We start from the raw sequence: 11,744 nt of genomic DNA, 5'->3' as shown, positions 1-11,744 counted from the left end.
TAATCTGAAAACAGGTGAGGATATTCGAGCCAAGTGCAATTGCAAGTGAAGTTACCGTAGAGAATCGACAACTCAGCATCGAATTACGATGTCGATGGGAGGGGAATCAAGGACATTTGCAAAGCGATGGAATTTTAGGCGTTTGAGGCATTCGCAGATAACAGTGTAACAAATGTTTTTGTTTCTGGGTAGTGTTATTTCCTAATTGCTTATGCCTCAAAAGTAGAGAAAATGGTTATTCCCCACAAACTTTGCTTTTGTGACCAGGACAGTTATATTTTGAAATGTACCTTTTTTCCAGAACATTCCAGATAGATTCAGTGCTGAGTAAACTTGGAGTAACTTCTAGAACATTCTAGAACTTTACAGTAATATAAATAGTAGTATATATACGGGGGCCTTAAGCCGACCAGTTCAGTTTAGTTCCAGCTGGGTAAGTGGATACCTTTCTGCATTTTTCTGAGATGGCATCAAGAGGCTGCAAGCATCTGGCAGACGCATTTTGCTATGTCTGCGGCCAATTTATCAAGACAAGAGCAAAAAAGTACTCTGTGAAAGCATCTGCGAAGATGTGTGAGGCCGACAAGCCATATTTTGGCATGCCTGTCGGGGATCAAGACAAACCCTGGGCACCTGATTTCACCTGCGAGCAATGCAAAAAAACTCTGGAAAGTAAGATGGACAATTGTTGCTCGGAATTTTACGTTCTAAAATTTGTTTTAAATGAAATAATGTTTTACAATTTTTCATGTCATTGAATTTTTTTTTATTAATGGAGATCAACGTAGAGTGGCTTTTGGAAAACCGAACTTCGTGATATAAAGTAACGCGGCAGTGTCAATGGAAACGCAAAATCGTGCCAGCAGCGTTTAATGCACGTCCTTCATATCGCGCTGTTATTATGATGATGACGTTGGTGATGACACGATGACGCAGTTGAGTTATGGGATTTTAAGAGTGATCTAAGCAACATAAATAATATACTTTACTGCAATGAAGCAAAAAAGTATTTGAAGGAAAAACAACTACGTCCCATGAAAAGTTGCAACTATTGCATTTTTCATAATTCATGGTTCATAAATTCCCTGTAGCCTGAGTCGATTCGATTATTTTCGACTTATCGTGGTATAATTACAAGTAACATGAACATTAAACAGATATAAGGTGGCTATTGCACTCAACTGTAAACACGCGAGGATATTCGAGTCACGAGCAATTGCAGGTGAAGTTATCGTCAAGAATCGACAGCTCGGCATCGAATTGCGATAGAGATGAGAGGGGAACCACGGACATTTGTGAAGTATTCGAATTCCAGGCGTTTGGGGCATTCGCAGATGAGTGGGAACCACGTGTGCCATGTGAAACTGGCCAAACATCTCGGCGCAGGATACTGGGAGAGATTCGTGATACTCGGTGACACTGCAGGAGGAGTGGCGCTGTGGTGATCGGAGTCGTTAACGCGAGAACTGCGTCTGTGCGCGGCAGTGAGAGACGCGAGCTGCTGGCAAATCACGTGGCGAGGTGAGAGTTCAGGCGAATCGACGCTGAATATCAAAACTCGCATTGGATTTGTGATCAAGTTTCCTGGCAACAGAACAGCGAGTGACGCCTTCACGACAATAGTGAACATCACAGAGACAGACAACCTCAGCCACCCTCCTTCTCGTCATCATCATCAATTATCGTCACCGTTTCCATTACCCCGCACGGGCAGGGAATTCGTCTGAATGAGTTGACGCACGGAATTGGTCAGATTCACACGCGGAGACTCGATGGGTCACGTGACGTCAATAAAACATGTCGATGAAATGATTGTTAACGGCACAGGTGCAAACAATTATAAGTGACGTCACCAGCACACGTGAAGGCGTAATTGGTGACGTCACCAGCATAGGTGAGGATTTAAACCCTGCGGGAGGCGGATTCAGTAGTTGCTGCTCGGCGTTCGTATTCTTCTACATCCCGGTGAGTTCCGGCTCCTCTCGGCGTCTCGAGTGCGGTGAAGACATCCGTGGCTTGAGGACGTGTCTAAATCTTACTGCTTGGGATAAAAAGACATCTGGGCGTACTGTTGGCCTTAATAGGTGCTTGTTAACAATGATGTTTTAATTTAACGACTGGAAAATATTATGGGGGCATGTGGTGGATCTGCTCTTGTCTGCAAAACCCCAAGCCGTGTTTCACCTGGGTGGCTTTAGGTCCTGTCAGATTTGGTGCGGTCTGGGGTACTTACAAGGATCGCTGCTTGGTTCTGTTTAGCATTTAACGTGACACTTTGGAGCAGTTATTTATAGGGCTGCGCTACCATTGCTACACAGATGACGCCCACGTTTGCCTCCAGCTAACACCATATTCTACATCGAATTTTTTTTTTTATTTCTACTGCAATCACGGTTGCAGGAAAAATATTTCCAGAGCTAAATAAAAATTTCAATATCTTGGTCGGCTCTCGCCAACTAAACTGGCACTTAAGCCTAATTGTTGATGGCCAGAACGTCTGCCCGAAGCATGATTGGTCATCTTGGTGATATTTGATCCGTCCCTTTCCATGCAATGTTCATGTTATGGTTGTGAAAACCTTTTGCCTCCCAACAGTGCTCGACTGCACAAAATACTTGTACTTGCTGATTGTGAGGCTCGTCCATGCATCTGTTCTCTAGCGAATCGATTATTGCAATGCCTTGCTGGTATAGGTTTCAAATAAGGTTCTTGGTATATTACATTGTTCAGAATGTGGCAATTTGGCTACTCGCCCTAACCCCATTGTGACCTTATTTCTCTGGTTCTCATTACACTGGTTTCCTGTCCTGAAGCGGCGTTTTTTGAAAAACCTTGTACTAGTTGGTTTTTAAGGTCTTGCAATGGCTGGTATCACATTCGTGAGGTTGATTCATCCCTACACCCCTTGCCAAGGTTGTTAAGATCTGCAATCCCCCACCCTTCTGCGAGTACTGCGATCCCAGCTGCCTTCCTGGGGTGAGCGGGCATTTGCTGTGCCTGTGCTGCACGGCTGGAATGCTCTACCTCTATACATTCGTTTATCCTATAATTTGGGTACTTTTAAGTCTCGTCTTTTTAAATCATTTAATTGTCTGCATGTGCATCACTTCCTCAGACGTAGCAAACGGCAAATTTACAAAGGTGAATAGCGTTGAGAAAGTGCCGCATTGTTCTCTCTGCGCAGCTGCACAGTTGGGCTAAATTGTACATGCGTCAGAGCATAGCGCTGTCATCTGGCGACGTCTGCGTAACATGAACGCGTCGCCTAATGGCGCTGCGTCTGCACACGATTTGCTCGGACTCGTCGGTAGTTTGGTTGTTAGCGAGGGTCTTAATTATTATAAGAAAAGTCTTATGCGGGGGGGGGGGGGGTGTTGCAAGTCGAGCTGTCCTATACGTCTGGGCACCCAAAAAGGCCATGGGCGTGCTTTATCTTGGTATGTAATGTACACGTGTGTTGGGTGAAGGAATCTCGTAATGCCTTCTGCTGCTGCCATTGAGGATCTGAGCGCTGTGATGGACATCTTTGTGCGCGAGTTCTGCGCCAACTGTGAAGGAGGCACGGGGAGCGTCTCCATGAGGAACCACACGCTCCAGAATCTGCTCGTGAAGCACATGCGGCTCTACCTGGCGGTGGGTTTCCTGTGCCCTCCACGGCGACAGCACTGCAAGCTAACTTTTCTCGAGCAATGTGGTGCAATGACGCGTCTCCACGTGCACTGGGAGCCGCTGCGGCTCGAGGCGGTGACAAGTGCTGTGGCATTGGGTTTTGCAAGAACGACTGAGCGTGCTTCGTCACTGTTAAAGGTTGAATGAGAGTGGCTCAATAATGACCACATAGCATGTTGATTCCTATTCTTGTTGCTGCAACACTGAGCAGAGTGCTTGGTGCATTGGCTGTAGCAGAAAGTGTTCCTGTTTCACGAATGCAGGGTGCGTGTGACCCGCATGAAGTGCGCAAGATCATGGGGGATCTTCACGAGAACCAAGGCGCCAGTGTGGACTTCCAAGCGTTCATGGCCACGTGGACGCGAATCCTCGTGGCCGGCCATGCCCCATTCCAGGAGCGCGTGTTCCTCACCAAGGGGCCCTGTGGCCGGCCCATTTCTGCTGATAAGCCCAAATAAATCTCTTTAAAATATATAAAAGATTGCTAATAAAATTGCTGGCAAACTGGTCCTGGGTTTGGTGAATCGTGTGTTTTTCAAGTTGACCCGGCAAGCAATGGCTGATGCATTTCCCTTCTCGTGATGCAGAATTGTTTTTTGGCAATGGCGGTGGTCTTAATGGAAGAGCCTCTCCTTGTGTTGTCTTTGCCCAAAAGGAGCCACGAGCGCCCCAATGACCTTGCACATGTAAGGAGGGATCGGGCTTTACTGTTTAAAAACAGGTCTGATGGGTGACACTTCACCCAGTTATTAGCCCCCGAAATTGGTAACATCCCTGGAATGTAATTCGTTAGACACGGGTGACAATCCCTTCACCCTCGGTGTATAGGCAGTTCTTGGAAAAAAAATCGTTGTTCCAGCGGCCACCCTCGCCCCTGATCCGTGGTATTGACTTTCTACCAACGTAGCCGTTGAGACTAGAAATTGAGTTCCTGGAGTGACGCATTACTACAAACTAACCTTGCCCCCAAGCCTTCGCGAACAATGATAAGACATTTGACTCTGGAAAATTTAGCTTAAACTTCTGAGATGCGGAGGGACTACGCCGAGAATATGCAGATGAAGACCATTGATATTTTGGTGGGGGGGGGGGGGGGGGTTGCACTTAAATCAACGTTTCTCAAAGCTCTTATTGGTGGAAGTGTAAAGCTATGGACAAACTTGGAGCCTTGTTTTTATTACACGAACACTTGGCCCCACTTGCTTGACTCTTGAAGTGCCTCTTCCCCTGACATGTTTTTGTGCTCTCCTCTTAGCTCTTTGGAGCCCCCTTCTCTCACGTCGATCGCCTCAAGGGTGCGCAAGTCACCTTAGAGCTTAACCTTTGCTTCCTGCCTTTTTCAGTTTGAATCACTTCAAACCTTGCCTCCTGTTCAATCGCCTATGGAGGCCTCCGCGCCAATAGGAGGCCTTGGTTGTCTCTGGTTGCACGTTTGCTTCGGATGTCTAATTAAGGTCATTGCTGGTGGTCTACTCCAACGTGCGATGCAAATTGATGTAAAATGCCAAAATATCAACATTTAAACATGCCCCTTCGAGTATTTGGCCGTTGCAAATTTCCACAAGCCAGTCGGCTATCATTTGTGGCCAGGACTCTTATGAAAAATCTCCGTATAGCTCTGGTTTTTACCTGATAAAAGAAACAACAGTTTAGAGGCGGTGAGCTCAACGTGGAGTGACTTGGAAAACAATACTTTGTAACAAAGCCATGTGGCAGTGTAAATGAGTCTTGCAGGAAAATTGTGGCAAGTGTCTAATGTACACAGGCTTCTCATTGCACCAATGTTGGTGGGGAGGTCTAAGATGTAGGTTGGTCAATGCACATCTGGTGCGTGAATTAGCATGGGTTTCCAGTCTGACCTAAAAAATATTGCTGAAGGAGGAACGTGGCTAGGCGGGGTGGTGATGTTCCACACAGCTCTACCAGCTCAACTGCTCAAAGTGCAGCTACATAGCGCCAATCCCAGTGTGGTGTCTGAGGGGCGAGAGTGCAAGGTCTCTATTCATATTGCAGGAACATGACGTGACAACTGAAACTGTCTTGCTCTTTTCTGTGCCTCATCCCATTCACCATCACTGACTTCCTAACACCGCACAAATAAACCATTCAAAAAGTAAAGTTTGTTTTATTTAACCAGATGGGATGAAAACACAAGAGGCCAGGATGGTCTAATTTGCAAGTGACTTGGGTCACCAAAATGACGAACAGAATGAAGCTAATAGCAATCTGACCCAAAAGCAACTTGCACAATCCAAAATATCGTACGGAAAGAAATGTAATGAGTTATGTTGAGTTAAGTTACATAGATGCAAAAATCTGTGAAACAAGTGAGGATATTTTAGTCAATTGGGGATGAAGTGATTGTAGAAAATTTACAGCTAGCATCAAATTACGATATAGATGGGAGAGGAACCGTGGACATTTGTGAAGCGATGGAATTCCAATCGTTTGGGGCATTCATAGATGAGTGCGAACCTCGCAAGCCATGCGAAACTGGCCAAACATCCTGCAACAGGACCCTCCTGGGAGAGTCGTGAAACTGGGTGACACTGCAGGATGATTGGCACTGGTGATCGGAGTCGTTAACGTGAGAGCTGCATCTGTGCGTGGTAGTGAGAGGCAAGAGTTAATGCGAATCTAAGTTGAGTAAAGAAGCTGGCATTGGATTTGTGATCCAGTTCACCCTGCAAAATTGCGGAGAGTGATACCTTAACGACAATAGTCCACATTGAAGAATAAGTATAACCCGTAAAAACAAAGTTTTTCACTCTAAATCCTTTATATGCGTGGCGGCTAGTCATCTCGTCCTCTGGCTTGAGATGGCTGCCACCTATGGGTCAGATGATTGTCTGCCAGTATTAAGCAATTGGTAATTAAATATTTTATTTGTTTTCTCTAAACAGTGTCAAATTTTGGAAAAAAATTTTCACGAATATTAATTGTCTCGCACAACCAGTCTGTGCAAAATGTCAGCTCGATTGGATCACGGGAAGTGGGTTAAAAAACGACCGAAAGATTTGCACGGTCGCAAGCAAGCACGCAAGCATGCAAGCATGCAAGCAAGCAAGCAAGCGAACTTAATATAAAGGATTTAAAAAAAACTCAGCTACCCTTGTCATAGTTGTAGCAGTTTTGGATCTGGGTCTCTCAGCACTTCTCTACAAAACCACTCGAAACAGTCGAGCCCACCCGAGCTCTCAGCTCACAGTTACTCGGCATAGTCAGCCAAAAACGAAGAACCACCGACTCTTACAAGACTTTTTTCCAAAAGTATTTTATTAACAAAAGATTCAGGTACAAGCAAAAAACCTGGAAACCTGTCTAAACTGCACGTATCAATAAACTTTCAATAAAATCTGCAACCGTGGTGTCTTCATAAGCTCTGATACCCTTGTAGGAGAAAAAAAGGGAGGGGGTGGGGAGGAGTGGCTAAATGCCCTCATGAATGTTCCTACGAATCATTGCCCACTGGAGGGGAGGTAGTGAAGGGGTTCCATGTTTTGTGGTAAGCTTCCTCCATGCCCCTTAGTTGTGCACTTGGATGCTCGAAGGCGGCATTTTTTGATAATGTATTGGCCCATTCCTGCAGTGTTGGGGGGAGCATGCTCTCTCCTGTTGGCTATAATGGTGCGTTTTGCCATAACACTGAACATTTGGAATAATATATTTGCCTCTATGGAAAGGCCTAGGGGTTTCAACCCCAATAAGGACATTTCCAGTGAGGGTGAGATGCTTGTTTTGTGAACGTGGTAAAAGTAGCAAGTGATCCTTTGAAAAACATTGTTAATGTCTGGACATTCACAAAAGGCATGCCTGTGTTTGAGGAGTGTCCAGGGGGCATCAAGGGAGTTGGGGGGAGTTGTTTTGTCAACTTAACATTTTCTTTGGTTAGTTAATAGCTATTGAAAAAAAATTGGGGTTCTCTGATGGGGGCTGAGTGAAGATTTTGGAAGTGGCCGAGTTGAGTATTTGCAGAAAGAGAAGATGGATACAAATTGAGCAATCATTGGAAGGATGTTATGAACGAGGTAAAACCTTAACTGCTTTATAGTTTGCCTTCGTATCCGCATCTCCAGTTTCTTCAGCCTTCTACCCTCCAGCCCTGCTCACTTTCCAGGCCCGACATTGTGTTGTACTCGGGCTCGGGTTGGAGCTTGCACTTCGCCACTCCCCGTACCCCACGCCCCCACCCTCTCTATCTCTCCTCCCTGGCTCACCCCCCCCCCCCCCTCCTACATATATATAGCCTCGTGTCACAAGCAGTTTCCTTTTGCCCACTTCAGCGATTGTTTATTGCTGTGGTTGTTTCCACCTGATGACAGGCACTTGTGTTGCGCCCGAAACGTTGTGATTTAATTCATTTTGTTACTACGTTACTTTACCGAAAGAACCAAAGAGTATGCAGAAAGGGTGTTGGGATAGTGACAGGGAGCGCTCAAATTAGGAATATAAATTTGGACAAAGTCATTATATTAATTATTTGTATTCTGATTGAGAGAAGCAGCATGCATTCCAAACATTCAAGTGAGTGCAAGTCGACTGTGGCAACGGAGGGAAATTAGCAGCGAAAAAAGAAGGTAGGTTATGGTATTTTCACCCCGAAATGCTTTATATTGTTTCGTGACCAGATAAACTGGCATAATCTCTGATTTTCAGATTTTTTAATATTTAACATTTATCCTGCTGCTGTGCTGTAAACATCGATAGTGTAATGACATGATGACACCTGCTGGTTGGAAAAGGGAGGCAAGGGTATGGGCACCACTAAAACATCATCCAATCCCAAACGGAGAGGTATCTGGGCCAAAGGTAAGGGGCCGGGGCTGGCCGATATACTTCGGGAACCTGCGGGAAGTTTCCACAAGAGGGTGTGGCAGGAGGCGGAGCCTAGCCGCGCCTGCAGCAATATAAGTGGGAGCGGAGGAGGACTCATGGTCGGTATGGGGAATCTTGGGTCCGGACTGCGTCGCTGCTCGCCGTCATCTCCCTCCATCGTCCCGCCACGTGGCAGATCTCCTGCCGAGTTCCACCACCCTTGCCGGCACACCGTCAGCCAGCGGCGAGGCCGGGAGTGGACGGGTAGAACCACGCCGGATGAGCGACCATGTGTGTAGCCTGTAGGGACGCTAACATCTAAGTGTTGCACTCAGAAAAGGAAGAAGATAGAGTTGGCCTGTGTTGTGCCCGTATGTGAAGTAAAGAAGAGTATCCTCTACACCAGGGGTCCCCAACCCCCGGGACACAGACTGGTACTGGTCCGTGGCCTGTTAGGAACCGGGCCGCACAGCAGGAGGTGAGCAGTGAGTCTGCGTGGGGCCCACCCATTATTTGATTTACCACTTCTGTCCGTGCCTATTTCCCGCACTGCGCACTTGTGTCAGTCACAGTTTTGGTAAGCCCACAAGCTAACCCTAGCCAAAATGAGTAAAAAAACTAACGTCGCTGGAGAGCTTCTTTGAAAAGAGGGAAAGACCCAATGATGACCCCCCCCCCTCTCCCCGGTCCGTGAAAAAATTGTCTTCCATGAAACTGGTCCCTGGTGCCAAAAAGGTTGGAGAGCGCTGCTCTACACGAAGTGTCGCGGAAGTCACTGATTACAATAGTATCAAGCATGTTTGGAATAGATTCAGAGGGGTTGGTTATTGTTAAAAGAATGTTGTCAGCATATAAAAGTATTTTCATACTTTCTCTCCAGGGCCTTATACCCCCTTTATTTTTTTGATATCCTAAGGGCTATTGCCAGTGGTTCTATGGCTATTGCAAAAAGGAGTGGAGATAGAAGGTATCCCTATTCTTGTGCCTCTACTTAGAAGGAATCCCCTTGAGATCCACCCATTCTTTCTGATAGAGGACGTAAGGAGAGTGTATGGCAGTCTGCAGAATGCTAGGAATTTTTCCAGGAAGTTCATATGTTGAATTGTTAGGAAGAGGTCATCTCACTTGACTCTGTCAAATGCTTTTTCTCCATCCAACGTAATTGCGTAGGCGTGTTTTTTTTTGTAACCATGCAATTACATCTATTAATTATTGTTCCGGTATTCTGGGTAATGTCCCTCCCTTTACGAAGCCAGTCTGCTCGGGGTGAATTATTTCTGGAAGAACAGCTACCAGACGAGTGGCCAACGGTTTCGTATATAATACAGTTTTTTTTTGGGTTAGATCGCATACATATGTAGAGATGTAATTAGAGTCTCTATGGCGTCTACGCCATCTAAATTCACGAGCAGGTAACTGCATACGTCTCGTACCTCTCTCTGGCACCGGCGGAGGTATGGCAGGGAAGCGGGCTCTAGAGGGCATGGTTCCGTTGAAGGGGCCGTATCATAAATGTGGTGCCTCCAGATTGAAGTGTGTGTCTCCATGGAACCCACTACACATATGTATTGACACAGTGCCGACTGATGTACACCAGCACCAATTGCGGTGGACACTTCGCGCACGCGTCGTTGAGCATACACCGGCAGTGCGGAGGAACTGGGGCAAGGGTCACGGTAGCCCTTATAGGGAGGCCCTTGCAACCCTCTGGTTGGTTCTAGAAGGGAGGCGTGGCTAGGGTGGAACCAAGCCGTGCCTAGGGGAATATAAGCAGCGGAGAGTGAAAACTCCAGGCTGCTGGTTCTGGGAGTTGACTTGTCTTGTCGTCGCTGTCCTCATTGCCGACTTCGTCTCTGCCGCCTTCGCCCGATCATTGCACAGCCGGACAGTAGTTGGTCCTCTCGGTCAACGCCATTGCTGCAACGCGGGCTGGGCCGGGCCGTACGGCAGCGTGGTCGTGAGAGAGGAGGCCGGAGATGATGGTGTGATCTTAATAAAAGAGAGATAGTGCCTCGCGCGACGACCTCATCTCTGACAGAGAGTGTGCACCACACGGCACCCGCACACACACACCTCGAGAAGGGAGAAGAAGAAGAGACCTAAAACACTACAAATATATAAATATGTCGGTAAACCCACCACCACCCGACATAGTAAATTAATCAGGTTTGTCACGTACATGTCAATTCATTACTAGTGTAGTAGGTATAAATGGAGAACAAGAGACTTCTCTGGAGGCAACACATTTATTATACAACTAGCGGTAAGTACCCGGCGTTTCTCGGGCGAAAAAGGCAGACACACACATGGACTTACACACAGACATCGACCCACACACTTAGAAACACATCAACTTAGACGCACACACACACATATATGGGTAAACCCAGGATGGATAGTTATCAGGCCAGCCTAAATGTTTCTAACCGGCGAAGATGTTCCATTAGGGGGGTGCACGTTTCGCAAGTGTAGAGAAGGGAGAGAATTACCATGGCCGAGAAGACCTGGAGCTTCATGCGGAGCGAGACACCAGGTAGCTTCTAAACAGTGTAACGCAGCCAATGAAAGAGAATGGCGCTCGACTGATTTGGAGTGAGACCTCTGCTGTTAAACCGGAGCCGGTCATGAGCACACTGGCCAGGTATGGGAATCTCTCTGATCTCTCCACAACTGGCACATCACTAATCGTGAGTTGTGGGGGTGGATTGTCCGATGGTACAAAATACCCAGGCAGGTGCTTAGTTTTGGTGGGTTGATGGTAAGGCCCCACCTCTTAGTGGCAAGCTCCAGGTTCAGCAGCAGTGAGCAGCAATCAGCAGAGCATCGGCATACATAACATGGTTGAGCAGTAGGGAGGCATCCCTTGACCGCACCCGGGCATCGATCAGCCTCCCATTGTATCTGTACCATATGGTAATTCCTCGGGTACAGCCATTGAAGGCTTCACGAACTATGTGGTCAAAATATGTTAAATAATGTGGAGCCAGAGGACATCCCTGTCACACCCCAAGGTGTAGAGGGAATCACTCGGACTGACGGCCACGTAGTTTGACGCGGGGCCGCTCACCATCATGAAGGTCCTTAAGGATTGTGAGCAAAGTTTGAGGGACTCCGAAAGCATGAAGAACAACCAAGAGGCCAGGCCTACTGATGGTATGATGGGCCTTGAGTGGGTCAATAAAGCACATACATTCACTCACACGCACACATGGACCTACAGACACGCAAAGAAATGAACGTCCACTGACTGACATGGAGCC

At 46.9% G+C, this 11,744-nt stretch overlaps 1 protein-coding gene across 5 annotated transcripts; it reads left to right on the top strand.

Moving 5' to 3' along the window:
- The first annotated feature begins 447 nt into the window (after positions 1-447).
- LOC133353899 (protein S100-A1-like) lies at positions 448-4,127 on the top strand. Of its 5 annotated transcripts, none has more exons than XM_061570396.1 (4): positions 448-672; positions 1,828-1,965; positions 3,468-3,633; positions 3,933-4,127. In XM_061570396.1, the coding sequence occupies exons 3-4, from the start codon at positions 3,478-3,480 to the stop codon at positions 4,125-4,127; spliced, it is 351 nt and encodes a 116-aa protein (XP_061426380.1). In that variant the 5' UTR covers positions 448-672; positions 1,828-1,965; positions 3,468-3,477. The 5 variants fall into 5 exon arrangements, with proteins under 5 accessions (XP_061426380.1, XP_061426378.1, XP_061426377.1 ...); XM_061570394.1 differs by lacking the exon at positions 1,828-1,965 and adding an exon at positions 1,387-1,521; XM_061570393.1 differs by lacking the exon at positions 1,828-1,965 and adding an exon at positions 1,335-1,521.
- Positions 4,128-11,744: the final 7,617 nt, after the last annotated feature.

This window comes from Lethenteron reissneri, chromosome 45 (genome assembly GCF_015708825.2).
Source record: "Lethenteron reissneri isolate LAM-NWPU_2019-01 chromosome 45, ASM1570882v1, whole genome shotgun sequence".
Lineage (NCBI taxonomy): Eukaryota > Metazoa > Chordata > Hyperoartia > Petromyzontiformes > Petromyzontidae > Lethenteron > Lethenteron reissneri.
The sequence above is the reverse complement of the archived record's forward strand: the minus strand, read 5'-3'. Positions and strand labels throughout refer to the sequence as shown.

Excerpts from the sequence above, each read along its gene's own strand:
- LOC133353899 (XM_061570396.1), top strand. The coding sequence starts at position 3,478 with ATGCCTTCTGCTGCTGCCATTGAGGATCTGAGCGCTGTGATGGACATC. Across the intron at positions 3,634-3,932 it reads ACATGCGGCTCTACCTGGCG|GGTGCGTGTGACCCGCATGA; the intron begins GTGGGTTTCCTG and ends TCACGAATGCAG.